This window comes from Mytilus californianus, unplaced genomic scaffold, assembly GCF_021869535.1.
Source record: "Mytilus californianus isolate M0D057914Y unplaced genomic scaffold, xbMytCali1.0.p SCAF_4, whole genome shotgun sequence".
NCBI classification, from domain to species: domain Eukaryota; kingdom Metazoa; phylum Mollusca; class Bivalvia; order Mytilida; family Mytilidae; genus Mytilus; species Mytilus californianus.
Genome location: NW_026262690.1, coordinates 126,336,274 through 126,362,447, shown reverse-complemented (window position 1 = coordinate 126,362,447; position 26,174 = coordinate 126,336,274). Strand labels below are relative to the sequence as shown.

Below are 26,174 nucleotides of genomic sequence, written 5' to 3'. Positions count from 1 at the left end.
TTTTGAATAAAAAAAAGAATAATGTGAAAGACAACAATACAAAGTTAGCATACATAATGAAAATCAAAACAGCTTCATAAAGATGAAGATATACAATTAAATCTAGAGGTACCATAAATGCATGTATACTATGATTGAATTGATGCAAAGAGACGGTTGACCACAGTTGTCGTGGTTAATTATTTCCAATATCAAACGATACTGATATATCAGCCATTTAATATTATTATAATTCATAAGTAATATTCATTCAATTCATTGTAAAATTTTCTTCATCTAGAATAATGCAGAATTTATATTTATACATTGTAAATGGTGTTTTAACTTTAATTATCTGCGAAAATCTGTTTATAATTTATCTCATTTTCTTTGTTAAAAAGTATATGGTTGGCTTTATCTCATAATCAACGATGTCACCTTAATACCAACTTATCCGACTACCATATCTTGGGGTAACAGCAGGAAATTGTCTACTGTCATACACGTCGGAGAATTCTGATGTTTGCTGCTTTTGTATATCGGGTCTAAAATAGAAGAAAGAAAGCCTATTTATATTAGGACACCATGAGTACACTATAACGTTAACCAACTTACAATACATTTAGAAACTAATATTTGGTATTCTTACCAGTTTTATCTCTTACTAGTTATCTTTATAATATCTTAAATATGTTACTACATTACTCAATGTATAACATCATGGACAAATTAGATAAATTAAGACGACACGATAATGTTTTAAATTAAGCACTATCTCAATGCCAAATAAACTCGGAAGATAAATAATATGTATCTAGTTGATACAGATTTCCTGGGGTGAAACGTTTTGTTTTATCGCAACATAAGAAACAATAACAAGATGATGGAAAAGGCTCTTGGGTATTCATCCATGATTTAAAAGATCACACACTCTCACCTCACTGCAAGATTAAGACGTTTACGATGGTGTGTTTTTATGCTCTTTTTCATAAAATATATTCAGTTAATGCATACTCTCACCTCTCTGTAATATTAAGACGTTTACGATGGTGTATTTTTATGCTCTTTTTCTCATAAAATATATTCAGTTAATGCATACTCTCACCTCACTGCAATATTAAGACGTTTACGATGATATCTTGTTATGCTCTTTTTCTCATAAAATAGTTTCACTTAATGCACACTCTCATCTCACTGCAAGTTTAAGACGTTTATAATGATGCTTTCTTATGCTCTTTTTATCATAACATATATTTGTGTCGTTGTTAAAGCAATTAAGAGCTGCTACTACAGAACGGCAAAAGTGAAAGTCGTTAATATCAAACTTGACCTCTATTTTGTTATTAAAAACAAGAAATTAAAACACAAAAATTTAATACAAATAATGTTTGAATGGTTCCCAACTTAATCAGTGAATATTATATTCCAATCAATCAAGGATTACAACATCTGAACTTGTAAAAAGGAACGTCATCAATAATGGATTTGTCATTGGCTATCATTTAATAGTAATAACAACATATAAAACAAATCATTTGATGAACTTTTTTTACTTCAAGGAAACGACAAGAAGTGTAACTTTTCAATCATTCAGTAGACGTCAATCTGGAACAATTTAAGTGAAAACCGTCAATAATTAACTTGATATCCATTTTGTCATAACACACAGTTGATTAAAACTTGCAAAAGGTTGAAAAGTTTTCAAGTTATTGCACGTAATGTCAAAGTGTCCTTTTTCAATCAATTTAGGAACATGCTTCCTCAGTATTATAAATGAAAATCGATCTTGCCGGGAACCTTAACTTTTTTATCACAACATAGATAACAAATATCTTTTTTCGAATGCACCAACTAACGTTAAACATCTCTTTAAGGTATCAGATATCATGCATTTCAATGGTAAAGAGTTGGTGATGACTTGAAACACTGTACAAAACATCTGAATGTAAAGAAATATGTGTGTCCCCTTACATGTAGGCCTAAGTAATGGCAATAAGTGAAGTTAAGAAGGAGTGTTAGCCAATATAATCTAATCATACATTTACAAACGAATTGCATTAGCAAAAGTCTTCGCTTGTGTACTTTAAAAGATCCCGTCATTATGTTATTGTTCTATTATATGTCATTATGTTATTGTTCTATTATAAATTTGAAAATACTTTGAACGACAAACGACAAATTTATTTTACTCGCGTAGTGGTATTTACCATATGTGGATTCTTAAAAATTCTTAAGAACTTCTGGACAATTTTAAATCTCGGTCTATTTCTGAAATTAATTCTAACATAACTTTTGATTTTTTAACCCTGTATACCAACATTCCCCATGTGAAATTATAAAATTGTTTTGAATAAACATTGAATGACAAACTTTTTTCTTATGTGACGTTAACATTTTCTGACGTCAGACACGCGAAGCAATGAATGTGGTTTTTAATTTGATAGATGCTTTTGTGCTTTTTTTGTAAATAATTGTTTGTTTTGATATTGTAACACAATGATGACTGCTGTACCCATATTTTGACTATTTTATTTATAATGTCTGTTTTGTTCACGCATCGTTGTAAATATAACGGAATTTGATAAGACTGTCGTACAAGTGAGAGGTTTAGCGCTATAAAACCAGGTTCAATCAACCATTTTCTACATTTGAAAATGCCTGTACCAAGTCAGGAATATGACAGTTGTTGTCCATTCGTTTGATGTGTTTTGTCATTTGATTTTGCCATGTGATTAGGGACTTTCCGATTGAATTTTCCTCGGACTTCAGTATTTTTGTGATTTTACTTTTTTCTGTTGTGAATGCTCTTGAATTTGAAGGAAATCTTTATATTCTTATATATATTTATATACTTTTCAAAAGGCGTGTTTGTCTTGTTTAGAATTTTACTTTTTGCCATGTTTAGAACTATATCTCGTATTATATTTAAAGGATAAAGTTCATACATACTTGTTAATGCTCTGTTTTGCTGCATATGTTGCATATATTGCTCCAATGAGGGAGAGAACTGCAACTACAGCTCCGATACTACCGGCTATTATCGGAGTATTGATGTTGTTAACTTGAAAAAATATCAAAATTTCAGAAATTAATAACTATAATTTAAATCACCATAATTCATAAATTTAAAAGTGTAAAAAACTATACTTAAGTTGCATAGAACTTCAAAATGTGTAATTTAAACTGAAAAAGCAGAAATTACACTACCAGCTAGGATTCTACAACGTGATACAGTTCCATCTGGAGCTAATCATTAGAATTTTACATAATTATTTTAACTTTTATTATTAACAGTAATATTTTCTTCAATCAGTTGATAAAAATCAATTACTTACATTGATTTTATATGACAGTCTGAATATTTCCTTTTACTAAACATATATGTTTGGTGTACGTCAATGAGACAACAACAACACTAAAACAATACAAAAAAAGGGAGACCACGGTCTTCAGGTGTGCTTGTTCATTATCAAATAGACAAATATTCAGTACATTCGTCATTTATAACTAACTTATCTGGGTTGTCTTCCTTTAAAAAACCCGTTCTGGTTTTTTCTTAAGGAAGATTTGTAGGTTAAATTTCAAAAAAGATCTACTTTCAACCAACCTATATTCTTTTGTAAACAAACATTTAAATAAAGACAGCCATTGCGAGGTTTTCTGACTTCACATATTTAATTTACCATTTCGATGTTACAATGAAAGAAACTGCAATTAAAATCTTACTAAATCTGTTGAATAACAGCCCTTTATTCCATTATGCTACCGGTATAGTATACATATATACCAAGGTATCTGTGAACAACAATACTTAATTGCACCATACAGGAATATAATGGAGATACTAAAAAAAATGTTTAAATTCACATATCATCGAGTTAAAAAAAAGCTTGTAGTAAAATAGGCTGTTCGTTCAATGAGATATCATCAAGCAACACCATAAACAGTGCAAGAAGAAAACATGATATAAAATGCTAAAAACACACTGAACATAATTTAAATAAAAATCAAAGACACATTTCATTCGTGTTACAGAATATGGGAAAAGACAAATTCATATCAATCCCTTATTGCATAGTGCAAAACATATACACAACACAAAGATGCAAGCATTGCTTATTTTCTTTTTTATCTAGCCTTTAAATTATGTTTTGGTATTTGAAAACAAATTTAAAAACATTTTCTGGTATTTGAACATTACCGCAATTGAAATAAAAATTCTAAATAATTTCCGTAGTTTGTCATTATATCACGTAAAAGCTTTTATCAAATTTATGAGAATTTTGAAAGAAAACACAGGATGGGAGGAGCATAGATATATTTAGATGAAATATTTTTTTTATATTCCAGTTTAATGAATATTAAGAATTATCATTCACACTAAAAAAAAAGATTCGAATTTAATGATTGAAGATTTAACAATATCATTTATTCATCCAAACTGTTGAAGCTTAATTTTGAATATAACTGTAAGAAGGATACATTTTAAATCTCTAGTATAGCCTTTAAACTGTTGTTTTTATCAGTTTTTTTCACTGCAAGTTATCCAAGATAATCTGCGACAGAAGACAATTACTACAGACAACCCTTGCAAAACAAAAGTATCTATAGTCATACAGAAAGCAGAAAAAATACTTACGAGTAGCTTTTGTGCCTATGGCACCTTCATTTGATGATGACAATGTTGTACTTTCAGTTGTTGAATCTTTAGTGGTTGCTTCTGTCGTCTGTTCTTTTGTTGGACTGTCCTGTGTTGGTTTCAAAGTTGTAATTAGTGTTTTAGATTCAGTTGTTACTTCCATAGTTGGTATCGTTGTCGTAATTGGTGTTGTAGATTCAGATGTAACTATTGTAGTTGGTATCTTTGATGTGATTGGTGTTGTCAATTCAGTTGTTACTTCTGCAGCTGGTATCTTTGATGTGATTGGTGCTGTAGATTCAGTTGTAACTTCCGTAGTTGGTATCTCTGAAGTGATTTGAGTTGTAGATTCAGTTGCAATTTCTGCCGTAGGTATCTTTGATGTGATTGGTGCAGTAGATTCAGTTGTAAATTCCGTAGTTTGTGTCTTTGATGTGATTGGTGTTGTCGATTCAGTTGTTACTTCTGTAGTTGGTATCTCTGGTGTGATTGGTGTTGTATATTCAGTTGTAGCTGCTGTTGTTTGTATCTCTGATGTGATTGGTGTTGTCGATTCAGTTGTAGCTGCTATTGTTGGTATCTCTGATGTGATTGGTGTTGTAGATTCAGTTGTAGCTGCTGTTGTTGGTATCTCTGATGTGATTGGTGTTGTCGATTCAGTTGTAGCTGCTGTTGTTGGTATCTCTGATGTGATTGGTGTTGTAGATTCAGTTGTAGCTGCTGTTGTTGGTATCTCTGATGTGATTTGTGTTGTCGATTCAGTTATAATTACTGTAGTTGATATTTCTGATGTGATTGGTTTTGTAGATTCAGTTGTTATCTTTGTTGCTGGTATCATTGTTGTACTTTCTGTTATAGGTTCCATTGAAATCTCTGTTGTTAAAATATTTTTAGTGATGACATCTAAGTGTGTAGTTATATCTGCAGAAATGGGTGAAGTTGTTTGTTCCACGCCTACAAAAATATTTCACAAAGTCTAAAATATCCCATGACAACGACGGCATACCATAAATAACAAACAATAAAGCTCTCGAGATGACTGGATATAGCAAGTATTTCATGTCAATAAATTAACATATGCAATAACATGATTAATATAAAATGTAAAGCATTAATGTATGTTTAAACAATATATAAAAGCTTAAGATTTTTTTTACGTTTCCTTGAAGAACTTATACTACTAAGTAAAATATGTTTGTAAATTGTAAATCGGTCTTATCTGATAGATGCTTCATTTTTCATGGATACTCGATGCTGAAATAAAAATTAAACAATGTTTTCATATCAGATCTTCCCCAATCGATAATGCAATTCACATCATAATTATTGAAAATAACATAGGTACCCGAGTTTTTTTTACACGATTTTAATTATTGAAAATTTTTAGATTATTTCGCTGGAAAAGAGTCATTGGATTTTCCATATAAACTGCAAAATGTTAAGTAAGTAAGTAAGTAAGTAAGAAAGTACGTATTTTGAATTTGCATGTCGACGAACATTTGAACATTAGCTCTGATTAGCTTTTCACCAAATACAATAACATATACATGTATTATAACAAATAGAATGTAAAACAAAGCATGCAGCAAGTTAATACATAGTTTTAAAACAGCACTACATTAACTGATAACACTTAAGGCATATATAAAGCACTAAGACAGACTATAAAATATATACATATATATAATATTCCTTATTTCAAAAGCAATACAGCTTCAAGGTATCAAGATTACTAAATAGTATATGAAATATAGGAAGCATCATAAATTACAATATCGTAATTCATTAATACAATTCATATAATTTCAAAGAAATCTAGGAGCATGATATTAGTTTATACAATGAACATATTTTTGAAAACAATTTACAGGTAAACATCTGGTTAGTAAATGATATAAAAGCAAACTTATATATAATTGAGTTATTTAATTTTGAGATATAATTAATGTTGAACTATATTATTTTTCACAAGTACAATGTATTGAGGATTACTGGGCAAACTCGTAATGTATAGCTAAAAAAAATACAGGAGTTGAAAACGTCGGCGACAAATATCCTATATGGTGTACATTTTGTTACTATCTATATAACGTGAGAAAGCATGATATGCTTGTAATTGAATCAAATATCAGCCAGACACCAATGGACGAGGATGGCAAAAAATACAAATAACCATACGTTCAGTTGTAGCTGCTGTTGTTGATATCTTTGATGTGATTGATGTTGTTGATTCAGATCTAATTTCTGTAGTTGGTATTTTTGATGTGCTTGGTGTTATAGATTCAGTTGTTATCTTTGTTGCTGGTATCATTGTTGTACTTTCTGTTATAGGTTCCGTTGAAATCTCTGTTGTTAAAACGTTTTTAGTGGTGACTTCTAGGTGTGTAGTTATATCTGTTGAAATGGGTGAAGTTGTTTGTTCCACGCCTACAAAAATATTTCACAAAGTCTAAAATATCCCATGACAACGACGGCATACCATAAATAACAAACAATAAAGCTCTCGAGATGACTGGATATAGCAAGTATTTCATGTCAATAAATTAACATATGCAATAACATGATTAATATAAAATGTAAAGCATTAATGTATGTTTAAACAATATATAAAAGCTTAAGATTTTTTTTACGTTTCCTTGAAGAACTTATACTACTAAGTAAAATATGTTTGTAAATTGTAAATCGGTCTTATCTGATAGATGCTTCATTTTTTATGGATACTCGATGCTGAAATAAAAATTAAACAATGTTTTCATATCAGATCTTCCCCAATCGATAATGCAATTCACATCATAATTATTGAAAATAACATAGGTACCCGAGTTTTTTTTACACGATTTTAATTATTGAAAATTTTTAGATTATTTCGCTGGAAAAGAGTCATTGGATTTTCCATATAAACTGCAAAATGTTAAGTAAGTAAGTAAGTAAGTAAGAAAGTACGTATTTTGAATTTGCATGTCGACGAACATTTGAACATTAGCTCTGATTAGCTTTTCACCAAATACAATAACATATACATGTATTATAACAAATAGAATGTAAAACAAAGCATGCAGCAAGTTAATACATAGTTTTAAAACAGCACTACATTAACTGATAACACTTAAGGCATATATAAAGCACTAAGACAGACTATAAAATATATACATATATATAATATTCCTTATTTCAAAAGCAATACAGCTTCAAGGTATCAAGATTACTAAATAGTATATGAAATATAGGAAGCATCATAAATTACAATATCGTAATTCATTAATACAATTCATATAATTTCAAAGAAATCTAGGAGCATGATATTAGTTTATACAATGAACATATTTTTGAAAACAATTTACAGGTAAACATCTGGTTAGTAAATGATATAAAAGCAAACTTATATATAATTGAGTTATTTAATTTTGAGATATAATTAATGTTGAACTATATTATTTTTCACAAGTACAATGTATTGAGGATTACTGGGCAAACTCGTAATGTATAGCTAAAAAAAATACAGGAGTTGAAAACGTCGGCGACAAATATCCTATATGGTGTACATTTTGTTACTATCTATATAACGTGAGAAAGCATGATATGCTTGTAATTGAATCAAATATCAGCCAGACACCAATGGACGAGGATGGCAAAAAATACAAATAACCATACGTTCAGTTGTAGCTGCTGTTGTTGATATCTTTGATGTGATTGATGTTGTTGATTCAGATCTAATTTCTGTAGTTGGTATTTTTGATGTGCTTGGTGTTATAGATTCAGTTGTTATCTTTGTTGCTGGTATCATTGTTGTACTTTCTGTTATAGGTTCCGTTGAAATCTCTGTTGTTAAAACGTTTTTAGTGGTGACTTCTAGGTGTGTAGTTATATCTGTTGAAATGGGTGAAGTTGTTTGTTCCACGCCTACAAAAATATTTCACAAAGTCTAAAATATCCCATGACAACGACGGCATACCATAAATAACAAACAATAAAGCTCTCGAGATGACTGGATATAGCAAGTATTTCATGTCAATAAATTAACATATGCAATAACATGATTAATATAAAATGTAAAGCATTAATGTATGTTTAAACAATATATAAAAGCTTAAGATTTTTTTTACGTTTCCTTGAAGAACTTATACTACTAAGTAAAATATGTTTGTAAATTGTAAATCGGTCTTATCTGATAGATGCTTCATTTTTTATGGATACTCGATGCTGAAATAAAAATTAAACAATGTTTTCATATCAGATCTTCCCCAATCGATAATGCAATTCACATCATAATTATTGAAAATAACATAGGTACCCGAGTTTTTTTTACACGATTTTAATTATTGAAAATTTTTAGATTATTTCGCTGGAAAAGAGTCATTGGATTTTCCATATAAACTGCAAAATGTTAAGTAAGTAAGTAAGTAAGTAAGAAAGTACGTATTTTGAATTTGCATGTCGACGAACATTTGAACATTAGCTCTGATTAGCTTTTCACCAAATACAATAACATATACATGTATTATAACAAATAGAATGTAAAACAAAGCATGCAGCAAGTTAATACATAGTTTTAAAACAGCACTACATTAACTGATAACACTTAAGGCATATATAAAGCACTAAGACAGACTATAAAATATATACATATATATAATATTCCTTATTTCAAAAGCAATACAGCTTCAAGGTATCAAGATTACTAAATAGTGTATGAAATATAGGAAGCATCATAAATTACAATATCGTAATTCATTAATACAATTCATATAATTTCAAAGAAATCTAGGAGCATGATATTAGTTTATACAATGAACATATTTTTGAAAACAATTTACAGGTAAACATCTGGTTAGTAAATGATATAAAAGCAAACTTATATATAATTGAGTTATTTAATTTTGAGATATAATTAATGTTGAACTATATTATTTTTCACAAGTACAATGTATTGAGGATTACTGGGCAAACTCGTAATGTATAGCTTAAAAAAATACAGGAGTTGAAAACGTCGGCGACAAATATCCTATATGGTGTACATTTTGTTACTATCTATATAACGTGAGAAAGCATGATATGCTTGTAATTGAATCAAATATCAGCCAGACACCAATGGACGAGGATGGCAAAAAATACAAATAACCATACGTTCAGTTGTAGCTGCTGTTGTTGATATCTTTGATGTGATTGATGTTGTTGATTCAGATCTAATTTCTGTAGTTGGTATTTTTGATGTGCTTGGTGTTATAGATTCAGTTGTTATCTTTGTTGCTGGTATCATTGTTGTACTTTCTGTTATAGGTTCCGTTGAAATCTCTGTTGTTAAAACGTTTTTAGTGGTGACTTCTAGGTGTGTAGTTATATCTGTTGAAATGGGTGAAGTTGTTTGTTCCACGCCTACAAAAATATTTCACAAAGTCTAAAATATCCCATGACAACGACGGCCTAACATAAATAACAAACAATATAGCTCTTGGGATGTTTTAACAGTAAAACCCGATAAAGCAAGTATTTCATGTCAAAAAATCAACATATCAAATTACGGGTGTAATATTAAATAGCATTATTATATTCTTCGACAATATATAAAAGTTTAAGATTATTTTAGGTTTCCTTGAAGAATTTAAACTAATAAGTAAAATATGTGTGTAAATTGTAAATCAGTCTTATCTTAACGTTAAGTAACCATGAGTACTTTTTTGTGCCTTTTGTTATTGTCATTGTGATCTTTTCAACTGTCGTGTTGTCAAATATTGTAAATGCCGAATGCGATTTATCAGCGGATTTGTACATACATAAACAACCAACGATTGCCAAATGTGAATAGAAACTGTTTACCATCATGGAGCACCGGAGTTCATTCGCGCTGTTTGGTTGGGTTCGTGTTACTCAATCCTTAGTTTACTGTTGAATTTTTGTCAAAAAATATTTATCCTGTTATGCTCTTGTAGCAACTTACGTGCGGCTTAGTTGTAAATAAATGGTCTTGTCATGTCATGTTGTTTGTATTTCCATATGCCACGCGGTTGTTTGTTTTTATTTGGACTCATAATTATTTTCTATAACTCTTTGGTATCTGGTATGCACTTAATTTATAACGTGCTATTATCATTTCACTACTACGAATGGCAAGTCATTGAATGTATTGTCCACCTCCTTTTTACTCAGTAGTTTCGGGTACTTTCAATGAAAATCATTATTTTCAATAACATTGCAAGGGATTACAATGAACTTTTATAATTCTAAATTCTTTCTATCTGTTTCTGTGAAAACCGCTCCCACCCCCTTTCAGGCAACCCTCTTGTGTCAACATAATAAAAAGGTAAACATTCAAAGTTTTAATTTCAGTCGCTTAATTATTGTTAATTAAAATATACTCACTTGGCCATGGATCTGTTGAAGTTCCATGCAATTTTAAGGACCAGCTGTCTAAGGTAACTACAAGTACACATGAAAATCTAAATAAATGAGATGAAAAGTGCCAAATCCATAAAATTTAAGAGAACAGTTGTTTCAGGTAACTACAAGTACACATGAAAATCTAAATAAATGAAATGAAAAGTGCCGAATATAGAACAACTGCTAATACTTCATGTTTTATATTGGATGTCAAATTGCCAAGGGGAGGACTGGCGCCTTCAAACATGTATAACCTCGCCATTCTGTATGTGTCTATCCCAAGTCAGGAGCATGTACTTAATTTGTTGTCATTGGTTCATGTTTGTCATATTGTTTTTTTCGTAAAATGTTGTCTTATAAATGATGCCTTTAGTTTTCTCAATTTTTTCATGCCGGGGCTTTTTATAGCCGACTATACGTTATAGGTTTGTTCTCATTGTTTAAGTTCATACGGTCGCCAATAATTCTTATATCTACTTTATTTGAACTTTGGTGGAAGTATACCACATTATAGCAAATATATGTATGATGGATATGCTATTTTAATTATTGTCTCACTATTATCCTGTCTGTCTGCTTTGTCGATATTCTACAACGTTATATTAACTGACCGGTGTGTGCCAGTCAGTGGCATTACTTTCATGCATGTTCATTACTTATCTACAAATCTAAAAGGTAGGGTCTGCAAAGTGGATCTATTGGAATGACGGATTGGAATTTCGACGGTAAAATTTATAGTTACAACATACCACCGACGGACCCCTTGAAGAATTGTTGCAAATGTCTTATGAAATTTGGAGTGAATAGAACTCTCTCTACATTTCAATAAATCATGATATGCGCCTCACGTAAAACACCAATCTATTTATATGACAACTATATGTTATGTATAACAAGTGAGAGGTTTAACTAGCTATAAAACCAAGTTAAATCCAGCTTTTTCTACATAAGGAAATGCCTGTACCACGTCAGAAATATGACATTTGTTTTCCATTCATTTGATGTGTTTGAGCTTTTGATTTTGACATTTGATGAAGGACTTTCCGTTTCGAATTTCATATGACTGTGGAAATGTTTCATGTGTTTATAATTATGAAACATTGAACACATGTTAGACCCAAGAAGATAGATATAAGAAGATGTGGTATGAGTGCCAATGAAACAACTCTCCATCCAAGTCACAATTTCTAAAGTAAACCAGGTGTCTAAACGCATCTACTCTAATGATAGTAAACAGATAAAACAGTTCAAGGCGATCTTATTGCGAGTCAAACGAGATAAAGCACTCAAACAATCCTCTGGCGAGTCAAACAAGATAAAGCACTGAGACAATCCTCTGGCGAGTCAAACGAGATAAAGTACTCAAACAATCCTCTGGCGAGTCAAACGAGATAAAGCACTCAGACAATCCTCTGGCGAGTCAAACGATATAAAGTACCCAAACAAACCTTCTTGCGAGTCAAACAAGATAAAGCACTGAGACAATCCTCTGGCGAGTCAAACGAGATAAAGCACTCAAACAATCCTTTGGCGAGTAAAACAAGATAAAGCACTGAGACAATCCTCTGGCAATTCAAACGAGATAAAGCACTCAAACAATCCTCTGTAAAGTCAAACGAGATAAAGCATTCAAACAATCCTCTGGCGAGTCAAACAAGATAAAGCACTGAGACAATCCTCTGGCAAGTCAAACAAGATAAAGCACTCAAACAATCCTCTGGCGACTCAAACAAGATAAAGAACTCAAACAAACCTCTGGCTAGTCAAACAAGATAAAGCACTCAAACCACCCTCTTGCGAGTCACACAAGATAAAGCACTGCCACAATCATCTGGCGAGTCAAACGAGATAAAGCACTCAGACAATCCTCTGGCGAGTCACACGAGATAAAGAACTCAAACAATCCTCTGGCGAGTCAAACGTGATAAAGCACTCAGACAATCCTCTGGCGAGTCAAACAAGATAAACCACTCAAACAATCATCTGGCGAGTCAAACGAAATAAAGCACTCAAACAATCCTCTGGCGAGTCAAACAAGATAAAGCAATGAGTCAATCCTCTGGCGATTCAAACAAGATACAGCACTGAGACAAAACCCTGGCGAGCCAAACGAGATAAAGCACTGAGACAATCCTCTGGCGAGTCAAACAAGATAAAGCACTCAAACAATCCTCTGGCGAGTCAAACAAGATAAAGCAATCAAACAATCCTCTGGCGAGTCAAACAAGATAAAGCACTCAAACAATCCTCTGGCGAGTCAAACAAGATACAGCAATCAAACAATCCTCTGGCGAGTCAAACAAGATAAAGCAATCGAACAATCCTTTGGCGAGTCAAACAAGATAAAGCACTGTGACAATCCTCTGGCGAGTAAAACAGGATAAAGCACTGAGACCATCCTCTGGCGAGTCAAAGAAGATTAAGCACTGAGACCATCCTCTGGCAAGTCAAACAAGAGAAAGCACTCAGACAATCCTCTGGCGAATCAAACGAGATAAAGTACTCAAACAATCCTCTGGCGAGTCAAACGAGATAAAGCACTCAAACAATCCTCTGGCGAGTCAAATTAGATAAAGCAGAAAAACAATCCTCTGGCGATTCAAACAAGATAAAACACTCAAACAATCCTCTGTCGAATCAAACAAGATAAAGCACTCAGACAATCCTCTGGCGAGTCAAACAAGATAAAGCATCCAAACAATCATCTGTCGAGTCAAACAAAATAAAGCACTCAGACAATCGTATGGCGAGTCAAACGAGATAAAAAAAATCTTAAACAATCCTCTAGCGAGTCAAACGAGATAAAGCACTCAAATAATCCTCTGGCGAGTCAAACAAGATAAAGCACTCAGACAATCCTCTGGCGAGTCAAACGAGATAAAGTACTCAAACAATCCTCTGGCGAGTCAAACGAGATAAAGCACTCAGACAATCCTCTGGCGAGTCAAACGATATAAAGTACCCAAACAAACCTTCTTGCGAGTCAAACAAGATAAAGCACTGAGACAATCCTCTGGCGAGTCAAACGAGATAAAGCACTCAAACAATCCTTTGGCGAGTAAAACAAGATAAAGCACTGAGACAATCCTCTGGCGATTCAAACGAGATAAAGCACTCAAACAATCCTCTGTAAAGTCAAACGAGATAAAGCATTCAAACAATCCTCTGGCGAGTCAAACAAGATAAAGCACTGAGACAATCCTCTGGCAAGTCAAACAAGATAAAGCACTCAAACAATCCTCTGGCGACTCAAACAAGATAAAGAACTCAAACAAACCTCTGGCGAGTCAAACAAGATAAAGCACTCAAACCACCCTCTTGCGAGTCACACAAGATAAAGCACTGCCACAATCATCTGGCGAGTCAAACGAGATAAAGCACTCAGACAATCCTCTGGCGAGTCACACGAGATAAAGAACTCAAACAATCCTCTGGCGAGTCAAACGTGATAAAGCACTCAGACAATCATCTGGCGAGTCAAACGAAATAAAGCACTCAAACAATCCTCTGGCGAGTCAAACAAGATAAAGCAATGAGTCAATCCTCTGGCGATTCAAACAAGATACAGCACTGAGACAAAACCCTGGCGAGCCAAACGAGATAAAGCACTGAGACAATCCTCTGGCGAGTCAAACAAGATAAAGCACTCAAACAATCCTCTGGCGAGTCAAACAAGATAAAGCAATCAAACAATCCTCTGGCGAGTCAAACAAGATAAAGCACTCAAACAATCCTCTGGCGAGTAAAACAAGATAAAGCAATCAAACAATCCTCTGGCGAGTCAAACAAGATAAAGCAATCGAACAATCCTCTGGCGAGTCAAACAAGATAAAGCACTGTGACAATCCTCTGGCGAGTAAAACAGGATAAAGCACTGAGACCATCCTCTGGCGAGTCAAAGAAGATTAAGCACTGAGACCATCCTCTGGCAAGTCAAACAAGAGAAAGCACTCAAACAATCCTCTGGCGATTCAAAAAAGTTAAAGCACTCAAACAATCCTCTGGCGAGTCAAATTAGATAAAGCAGAAAAACAATCCTCTGGCGATTCAAACAAGATAAAACACTCAAACAATCCTCTGTCGAATCAAACAAGATAAAGCACTCAGACAATCCTCTGGCGAGTCAAACAAGATAAAGCATCCAAACAATCATCTGTCGAGTCAAACAAAATAAAGCACTCAGACAATCGTATGGCGAGTCAAACGAGATAAAAAAAATCTTAAACAATCCTCTAGCGAGTCAAACGAGATAAAGCACTCAAATAATCCTCTGGCGAGTCAAACAAGATAAAGCACTCAGACAGTCCTCTGGCGAGTCAAACGATAAAGCACTCAGACAATCCTATGGCAAGTCAAACAAGATAAAGCACTGAGACAATCATCTGACGAGTCAAACGAGATAAAGCACTCAAACAATCCTCTAGCGAGTCAAACAAGATAAAGCACTCCGACAATCCACTGTCGAGTCAAACAAGTTTAAGTACTTAGACAATCCTCTGGTGAGTCAATCAAGAGACAGCACTCAAACAATCCTCTTGCGAGCCAAAAAAAGATAAAGCACTGAGACAATCCTCTGACGAGTCAAACGAGATAAAGTACTCAGACAATCCTCTAGCGAGTCAAACGAGATAAATCACTCATACAATCCTCTGGCGAGTCAAACGAGATAAAGCACTCAGACAATGCTCTGGCGAGTCAAACAAGATTCGAAACTCAAACAATCCTCTGGAGAGTCAAACGAGCTAAAGCACTCAGACAATCCTCTGGCGAGTCACACGAGATAAAGAACTCAAACAATCCTCTGGCGATTCAAACGTGATAAAGCACTCAGACAATCCTCTGGCGAGTCAAACAAGATAAACCACTCAAACAATCATCTGGCGAGTCAAACGAAATAAAGCACTCAAACAATCCTCTGGCGAGTCAAACAAGATAAAGCAATGAGTCAATCCTCAGGCGAGTCAAACAAGATACAGCACTGAGACAATACCCTGGCGAGTCAAACGAGATAAAGCACTGAGACAATTCTCTGGCGAGTCAAACAAGATAAAGCACTCAAACCATCCTCTGGCGAGTCAAACAAGATAAAGCAATCAAACAATCCTCTGGCGAGTCAAACAAGATAAAGCACTGAGACAATCCTCTGGCGAGTCAAACAGGATAAAGCACTGAGACCATCCTCTGGCGAGTCAATGAAGATTAAGCACTGAGACCATCCTCTGGCAAGTCAAACAAGAGAAAGCACTCAAACAATCCTCTGGCGATTCAAAAAAGTTAAAGCACTCAAACAATCCTCTGGCGAGTCAAATTAGATAAAGTAGAAAAACAATCCTCTGGCGATTCAAACAAGATAAAACACTCAAACAATCCTCTGTCGAATCAAACAAGATAAAGCACTCAGACAATCCTCTGGCGAGTCAAACAAGATAAAGCATCCAAACAATCATCTGTCGAGTCAAACAAAATAAAGCACTCAGACAATCGTATGGCGAGTCAAACGAGATAAAAAAAAAACTTAAACAATCCTCTAGCGAGTCAAACGAGATAAAGCACTCAAATAATCCTCTGGCGAGTCAAACAAGATAAAGCACTCAGACAGTCCTCTGGCGAGTCAAACGATAAAGCACTGAGACAATCCTCTGGCAAGTCAAACAAGATAAAGCACTGAGACAATCATCTGACGAGTCAAACGAGATAAAGCACTCAAACAATCCTCTTGCGAGTCAAACAAGATAAAGCACTCCGACAATCCACTGTCGAGTCAAACAAGTTTAAGTACTCAGACAATCCTCTGGCGAGTCAAACGAGATAAAGAACTCAAACAATCCTCCGGCGAGTCACACAAGATAAAACACTGAGACAATCCTCTGGCAAGTCAAACGAGATAAAGCACTCAAACAATTCTCTGGCGAGTAAAACGATCCTCTGGAGAGTCAAACAAAATAAAGCACTCAAACAATCATCTGTCGAGTCAAACAAGATTAAGCACTCAAACAATACTCTGTCGAGTCAAACGATAAAAAGCACTCAATCAATATTTTGGCGCGTCAAACTAGATAAAGCTCTCAAATAATCCTCTGGCGAGACAAACAAGATAAAGCACTGAGACAATCCGCTGGCGAGTCAAACTAGATAAAGCACTCAAATAATTATCTGGCGAGTCAAACAAGATAAAGCACTCAGACAATTCTCTGTCGAGTCAAATAAGATAAAGCACTCAGACAATCCTCTTTCGAGTCAAACGGGATAAAGCACTCCAACAATCCTCTGGCGAGTCAAACAAGATAAAGCACTCAAACAATCCTCTGGCAAGTCAAACAAGATAAAACGCTCAGACAATCATCTGTCGACCCAAACAAGATTAAGCACTCAAACAATCCTCTTGAGAGTCAAACTAGATAAAGCACTCAAATAATATTCTGTCGAGTCAAACAACATAAAGCACCCAAACAATCCTCTGGTGAGTCAAACTAGATAAAGCACTCAAACAATCCTCTGCGTTTGCCTCATGTCACATATCTGCTTATCACATAATAGATTAAGCGATTCGCTATGTACAGCGACCAGATATCATGCGGATGTAAAATGGCGACCTTGAATATTTATAGTTTCCATTTAGTTGCAATAGGATGAAGTCAAAAATATATCAGTGGTTCCCTTTCTCTAAAATTCAAAGAGTGACGATGCGTCATTCTACTCTAAGTAGTCCTAGTTTATCTTAAAACGGAACGAGTTTAACTATCGACCTATCGAGATAAAAGTAATTGATTCGGTCCTTGTATTCTTCTATACATGGAGATCGCGAACTAGTACATAACTTGTAGTTAGATCTGCAGAAAAACAGTTTTGTGGTATTTAAATCCATATTTCTGACTCCTTTTAATATCCATTTTTTTTAATTCTCGTTTTAAGCTGGGGTCACACATTCACGATTTTCACTGCCGTCCTTGACAGGAACATTCCCAATTAAAATTTGTCAAAAGTCTGATTACGATCCTGTGAATCGTGGCTGGAAGTTGAAACTTTAATTAAAATTTGTAAAAACATTTACTTATCACGACAACAATCAGATATTGTTCAGGAAGCGTTTAAATGCAGCCGTTTCTAGCCGAATTTGTCCCGATTATACGGTTCTCAATCCGATATTAATCCGATTTGTATCTCTCACATGGTAAAAACCGACAGAATCTGTCCCGAAAGAGTCCCGACATCGTCCCGATTATACCGAATGTTATCCGACAGAGATAAGACAGTGACCATACAGTGAACCGACGCTGACGGAAGATATCCGTTAGAAAACTGTCGCCATATTCGGGATGATCAGGTACTGTCGGAACGCAATCCTATCACAGTCTGCTGTACCGCATTGCAAACGGCTTGGTCTGGACTCAGTCGTATTGTGTTCTGTAATTGTCGAGACTCTTACGTGGCTATTATTGCCGAATTTCGTATTAATAACGGGACTGTTACGGAACGGTTTCGGAGAAGACGGTTCGCATTCGGCAAGATCTGGTTGCAATCTGGAGTCAATCGGCAAAAAAATATCTATGAAAAATGTCTCCAGACCATGCCCGTTCCTCAGGACACCGTCCAGAAAACACAGAACATTGTTACGATTTTGATCCGATACTGCAGAATCAGTCACGACATAGTCACGATTGTAATCCGACTAGACCAAATCGGCTGAGTCTCCCCGAATGTTACGGGTTGCACCTAACTGTCGGGGTGCTTGGCCGACCTCTCCGGACCATTCCCGATCCGTAGGAATCTGTTACGAATGTATACGACTGCGTTCAGACAATGATAGGATATTCCAGATCATTGAGGATAGTAATCCGACTTTTTTCACTTTTCGTGTCTTAGCGCTGTCTGATCTTAAACGGGAGCCATAATCGGCACTGTGTGAATTACTGGCATTTAAATGTCTTAGATGCATGCCTTTTTATTTGTTGTGATTGACTTTGAAATAGTTGTAAGTAACTGCAAGTACTCTCGAATCTGTACTTTATTGTGGGGATGTTTAAATAACCTAGCACGTCCGGTCTGTGTTTTTTTGTTAGATGATTGTCTGCTTTGTATCGATCTGGTAAGTTAAGTCCTTTTCAACTGATTTTTATAGTTTGTTCTTATGTTGTACTGTAAAACCACTACTAGTATATTACAGGTTAGGGGGAGGTTTTGCGCCAAAAAACTAACTTAACCTCGCCCATTGTATAAATAGAATAACAACAACTAAAACGAACTCCGTACATGAGCCTGTACCGTCAGAAGCCTGCAATTGAGTGGTTGTCAGTTTTTGTTTTTTCTCATATTTGTTGTTTGTTTATTGTTTTGCATAGTTGTTCTTGTTATGTGCTATTATTCCCAGGTGAAGGGATGATTGGCGCATTCAAACTAGATTAACGTCGCCACATTCGATATAGTCCTGTCCCATATCAGATGCCAGTATTTCAGTAGCTGTCGTTTGTTGCTTTTTATCATATATGTTTTTCGTTCTTTGTTTTGTACATAAAGCAAGTCGTGAATTTTCTTTTGAATTGATTCACATTTGTCATTTCGGGGACTTTTATAGCTGACTATGTGGTATGAGTTTGCTCATTGTTGAAGGCCGTACGGTGACCTACAGTTGTTGACGTCTTTGAAATTTGGCCTCTGGTGGATATTTGTCCGATTTGTAACCATACTACATCTCCTTACATCTATATTAAAAACTTGGTAGGAGGATGAGTTTTTGCAACTTTTAATACTTATATCTGCTCATAGAAACATGTCTTAGGAATAATCAAACATCCATTGTCTCAAGTGTGTAGAAAATAAAAGTACAATTTTGTACTCATCCAATATTAGATTCACAAAATGTCCAAGCAGGATCAGCCTTTAGATTTATCTACACTGAGTTTTTATAGATTTTGAAACGCTTCAATTTCGTATTTGAATTACCCTTCCAACTATTTTATTTCGAACACCCTTGATGAGCCTGATGTAGACAAAACGCGCCTCTGGCCTTCCAAAGTTTAACATTGTTATCTTTATGAATATGTTTTATTACGCTTTGCCAGAAAATCTACACGAGTCAACATTATATTGTGTTACCTGTTACAAAATCCAATTTCGGACTCATTTCCAGGGTCCAGCTTCCGATTGGATTTTCCTTCCAAAAATGCACTGACATAAAATCCCAGGTTAGACTTCCGGCTGCTGAGTTATCTACAGCGTCCTGATTTCTGTAGTGTAACAGATGACTTTTGGTTCCAGATGGAGATACCAAATACAACTGTGTTACACCTCTGAGGCCTGAGTAGGAGAATGTAATGTCAACTACCACGTGCTCAAGATATTGTATCGACGAACAGTCACCAGATGTTACAGTAATAGAATCAGAGGTCGACGTAGTGGTGCTCCTGTAATGTGCACATGATACATTTTTTTTAAATTTTGAATCATCCGCCCTACCGTGACTTATGACTGCTTACTTATACGTTAAGTAGTTTCTTATGGATAGTTGTTGTATTAGCATTCATACCACATCTTCTTATTTTCATATGAATTTCAAAATATGCCAGAATTATTTTTGTTAATAAGACTTTAAAATTAGCTACCAAAATTTGAAATGCATAGCTTAGAATAAAGAAAAAGGTGTTAAACAATCTAAATTTGTATAAAGGAAAAGTGGTAAACATGAGCAACATACTTTATATTGTCCTAGGCTTTCAAAACTTATTTTACATAAGTTAATCTGACAATTGTTAAAACAAAAAAATGCCTCATGTGTAAAAATTCATAAGTTTTTTTATGTGTTAGATTATTTTATTTTCACTGGAATGGTTTTTGTGTGTTGACCAATGTCGGTTGGGTTTTTTTTTTTTTCTTTAAAGCGGTACAAAATCAACCCATTTTAGTAAGCCTTTTGCATGAATTAACGAACGCCTGTTTGTCTGACAATTATGCATAGTTTGTAACGAAAATAAATAAATACCATGCATATATATGTTTGTTGTATAAACTGGTCAGAACATACTTTTTCAGACATTATGTTTATTCTTAAAAGCCTTTATTATCTGACATTTTCTCTAAGTGCTATTTCCATTGAGGAAAATATCAGAAGTTCTATGTATTCATAGTAAACTATTTTTATTTGAAACTGTCGCTTGCATATCAAAATTTGACCTCTAAGTATACAATAAGGAGATGTGGTATTCTTGCCAAGGAGAACGCTTTCCACGGTAGACCAAATGATGTTGAAGTAACAGTCTATGGGTCACCGTACAATTGAAAAAAAAAAACTTTTTTTTTCTGACATCGGGCTCGGACTTCTTTTAAACTGAGTTTTACTGTTGGTATTGCTGTGTGTTTGTTTATCCTACATTTGCAAAAGGAATAGCGAGAGGTTTGAGATCTCACTAAACATGTTTAACCCTGCCGCAATTCTGCGCCTGTCCCAAATCAGGTGCATCTAGCCATCGTTAATCTTGTATGTTTTTTTTTTCTATTTTAGTTCATTGAGTCTTGTGTGATGTCCATTTACGCTTAACTATTAAACATTTTTAGGGGGCAGCTGAAGCCCGCCTCATGGATTTTCTCGCTGTGTTGCATGAAAAACATTGGCGGCCTTCGGCTGTTTACTGATTTTGTTGGGTTGTTGTCTCTTTGACACATTCCCCATTTCCATTCTCAATTAAGCATTATATTTACTTAAACAATTGAAATTTTATTGATACACCTGTTCATGCCGTTTCTATGGGTTACTGGATTTAATCCTTATAGTTTGTAAGTTTCTTTCTTGGGTTTAACAGATTTGGGTTCAATGTTTTACGCTTGGTTTAAAATAAATGTGATAAAAAAAAATAAAAGTGGATTTCGGGATCTCTTTTTCGTCATAACAAGTGATTTGCACTTTTACTTAACTCCAAAACATTTACATACAATGATTGTCACTTAAAGTGGTATGGGTGTCTTTCGCTATCTTGGGTTGTAAAAAAAACAAAGAACCTAAGGTATAGATTTTCGATCAATTTAGCAAAATTTGATGCAGGAATAAAAAAACTAATGTGAATTTTCATTTAAAAGAACAAATTTATAAGATTATAACTTATAAATATTAATATTTTTACAAGTGTAGATTATTTTAGCTTGATTTTTAATGTTCTTAGATTGGTATTTTAAGGGGAGGTTACTCCGAAATAGTGCATTTTCTGAAGGAATATACACGGAATTTCGATATTTTGTATTTTTGCAGGAAAAAACGTGCGGGGACTCGATCTTTTCTTTTGATGTTCTCAAAGCATTTCTAAAAGCTATCTTCTGGTAATTTATCTTACAATTATCATTTAGTTTAGCTTCTAATCACATAATGATGTTTTTTCATGTATAATCCATACAAAATGTGTCGTTTTGTCACAACCTGTAGCTTCAGAAAATGCGCGGTGACCTATCATTTTTATTATATTTTTGAACATATATCAATATATACTACGTTTTAGCAAAGTCTAAATAAATTCTATCATTTTTAATTTATACTCCCATACCACCTTAACTTATCTTATTTGGTCCCAAAAGTGATACAATTAGATCTCCATATAGGGTTAAATTACCTACACATTAGATAATGAGGTTTATAAATGGTTCAATAAACATGATAGATAAATGTTTACAATTGACAACTGAGAGTCAAGAGTCTACAACTGAGACATTTAAAGAAGGGGTCATCAAAAAAGTATTAATCTAATTATTGATTTACTCCGCACAATAACATATTTTTAAACATCACTTCCGTTAGATAAAAAAAAAACCTTGCAAGCGAAGTCGTTCCAGCTCTTAAACAAGCGAAAAAGAAAATATGATGAAATTTTCAGATTCACATAGACACGTAAAACAACAAAAACAAACTTTAAGTTTTATGTCCGATTTGGATTACAATTTGAAAACTAAATAGATACACAACAAAGTAACTAAACATAAGTTTCGAGGATCCCTATAAAGAAAAGGCAATTCAAAAAGGAAGATTCAAGGATATTTTTGAGGAAAGTGTAAATCTTTACATGTTCCTAGTACAATTTATAAAATGCAAGGATGTATTTGGAAGGGAAAAAGGAGAGGCGTGTTAAATCCTTGAATGTTCGTAGAAAAAACAAACATGTTCCACTGACTTGAAATAAAAAAGAAATCTATTTAAGGGGATCCAGTCCCTACATTTTTTGCTTGTTCCTTGGAACCCAGCCCCGTGTTTTTGTTTTTAAATTAGGGAATTGGTTCTTAAGTTTAAGATTTTTTTATCACTCTGTGAGCAAAGAATATGAGTAAAATATTTGTCACTGGACGTCAAAGTTACAATCGATCAATCGATATCAAATATGCGTTTAACGTTATGAAATAGTTAATCAATCAACTAATCCATTAATCATTCATACAAGCAAACAAACCAAGCCACATCGATGCATGACTGCAAAATTAGTCAAAGGACAAGGTACGATAAGCTATGGCAACTGGTCCCCTACTTACGGTTGCATTTGAATGAATAGAATCAAATAGACATGATACTTTTTTTTTAAAAGTATAGTATCTTATCTTACAAAAATCAATGTAACTTTCTTTTTTTAGTATGTTAAAATTATAAAATACCTTTCTCTTTGTCTTGAAAAACGTGAATTTTATGAAAAATCAGAATGTTTGTGTCTGTTTGAGCAATTTTTAAACATGAGCGGACGCGAGTACCACGACTGTATTTCAATGTGTTGTTTGTTGGAAGCAATTTTTTTACTGTTTTCAATATATTCGTGGTCAAATTTGACAATATGCAAAATGTCAATTAATTGATTAAAAAAGTCAATTAATTAAACCTATCTACCAACCATTTACACCAATCAATCTATATGAAGAAGTTATTGATGTTGTGCAATCATTTTTCAACCAACTAGTCAACCAACGTGTTGTAAGAAGAGGTGGAACGACTTCACTCGCTAGTATTTTTTATATCTAACTTTAGTGATGTTTTAAATTCTATTTTTGTGCGGAGTAAATTAATAACTAGATATTAATACTTTGGGATGACTTCTTATCTAAATGTCTCACTTGAAGAAGCGCAACTATCAATTGTCAAGTGTAAACATTTATCTTTCATGTCTAATAGTAAATGAATAATTTTAACTTCAATAAAATGCTTCGCTGAGCGCAGCCTGATACAACCGCAGTGGTCGAACCCTGAACAGTTGGGGCAAATTTGGACACAGTATTCAAGCTTGATACTATCTGAATTTGGATTGTGATCAAATTTTTGCCATAATATAGGTTTCTGACACAAAATAAATGTGGTCAAAGATTTTACAAATCTAATGCGCAATACGGTGCAATTGAAGATTTCTTCTTGAAAATTTTCAAAAATTTGAAATTTGAAAAAAGTTGAAAAAAAAATATGAACCGTTTAAAAAATATTGGATCCCCCCCTTTCAAACTTTTCGAACCCCCCTTGAAGCATTAACCATCAAACTCAATCCCAGTCTTTCCTTTGTAGTATGGAACCTTGTAGTACAATTTTAGATAAATTAAATAAACATAAGTTATTGTCTGGAAACTTTAAAAATGCTTGTTTTGGCTCTTTTTTTGCACTTAATTCCTGCATGTTAGAAAATTATAACAAAACCATTGTAAGGGAGGTAACTCTTATGCAAAAAAACAAACCCATTTAAAAACATCATAAAAGTATTAAATAGAAAATGACATCATAGTCATGGCTAAAATTAGAAAACCTTGTTCAGCAAAATTCAGGGGTTAAAAAATCCACTAGCCCGACGCCCGGGACTAGACTTTTACACTTCGGGCAATTAAAACTTGTAACCGAATATGCCCGACGGACTAGTAACAAACAATTCTTGGCATTTCCAAAATAGTAAGTGGAAAATCCCCTCATCACTATTCTATCTTAGCCAATCAGATTCAATTACGTACGTCATCCGGGATTTCAAGAATTTAAACCGATTTTGTACATGTTTTGAAAATAGAACAACTAACTCTGGGTGGACCGGTATCATGTATTGATCGCAATTCACGTACTTTCAATATCAATTTCTCAGTACAGGGGGTATTGTACATTGCTTATGCCGAGATTTTCAATTAATGGTACTTGGTGTATGATGTAATGATCGATATTGACCTGTCTTGTCGGACAGCTGTTAATTTGAGCTTGAAACCATGCACAAATTATTTCTAAACATTTTAGTACGGCCACCATATGAACTTTGTCAGTTTCAAAACGAAAAACGGTAGATGAAGGGGGTAATGAGGCTGAAAATTTATCCCCAAAAAATGCCAAATACGACCAGGAAAAGCGGAAAAAAACATTTATAGTGTCATGGACAGAAAGATTCCCCATGGGCAAGGTCGACTGTTACTGATGATAAACAAGAGATGATGTTTTGTGAATATTGCCGTTATTTTCCTGATCACGCTGATAAAAAGTCTGCTTTGTATGTGGGAACAACAAATATACGAATTGAACCACTGGTTTCACATGACAAGATCAATGAACATGTTTTCTGTGCCCGAAAATATTTAACAACCCATAGTACAAGGGATATCCAAACAGATGTCTGGAGATCCTTGTTATAATTAATAAAACAAAAAATTATTTGATTTATTTTATCAAATACCGTGTATAATGCCGCATTCAAAACAAGGGACACCCACTCTAAATTTGTAAGGTATACTCGGGCTAGCAGGTCAGTTTTGATGGGCTAGCAGCTCTTTCAACAGGGCTAGTAAAATCCTGCTACCAATAAGTCCTGGGCTAGTGAGCTGTAACAAATTTTTTTAACCCCTGATTCAAAACAAGGGACACCCACTCTAAATTTGTAAGGTATACTCGGGCTAGCAGGTCAGTTTTGATGGGCTAGCAGCTCTTTCAACAGGGCTAGTAAAATCCTGCTACCAATAAGTCCTGGGCTAGGGAGCTGTAACAAATTTTTTTAACCCCTGAAATTTAATAGTAATATCTAAAAATAAATTCCTTCATCAAACCAAACCCATTTTTTCACCTCCCCCCACCCTATTTCCAAACAAACCCCACCCAAAAAAAAAAAATTTACCCCCCTTTTTTATTTTACAAAATAGTTTTGCCCCCTCCCCTTTTCCAAACAACCCCACCCCAGAAAATAAAAACAAATTTGTACCCCCCTTTTTTTTAACAAAA

At 34.1% G+C, this 26,174-nt stretch overlaps 1 protein-coding gene across 1 annotated transcript in view; it reads right to left on the bottom strand.

The window, feature by feature from the left end:
* Positions 1–320: 320 nt before the first annotated feature.
* LOC127737227 (mucin-3A-like) overlaps positions 321–26,174 on the bottom strand; it is a 71,177-nt gene continuing 45,323 nt past the window's right edge. The window contains exons 9-14 of the mRNA XM_052247761.1: positions 10,976–11,032; positions 8,270–8,518; positions 6,797–7,045; positions 4,619–5,572; positions 2,929–3,040; positions 321–524 (exon numbers count right to left, since the gene is read on the bottom strand). Of these exons, the coding sequence (XP_052103721.1) occupies positions 419–524; positions 2,929–3,040; positions 4,619–5,572; positions 6,797–7,045; positions 8,270–8,518; positions 10,976–11,032 (1,727 nt within the window). The 3' untranslated portion in view covers positions 321–418. The remainder of the gene's footprint in view (positions 525–2,928; positions 3,041–4,618; positions 5,573–6,796; positions 7,046–8,269; positions 8,519–10,975; positions 11,033–26,174) is intronic.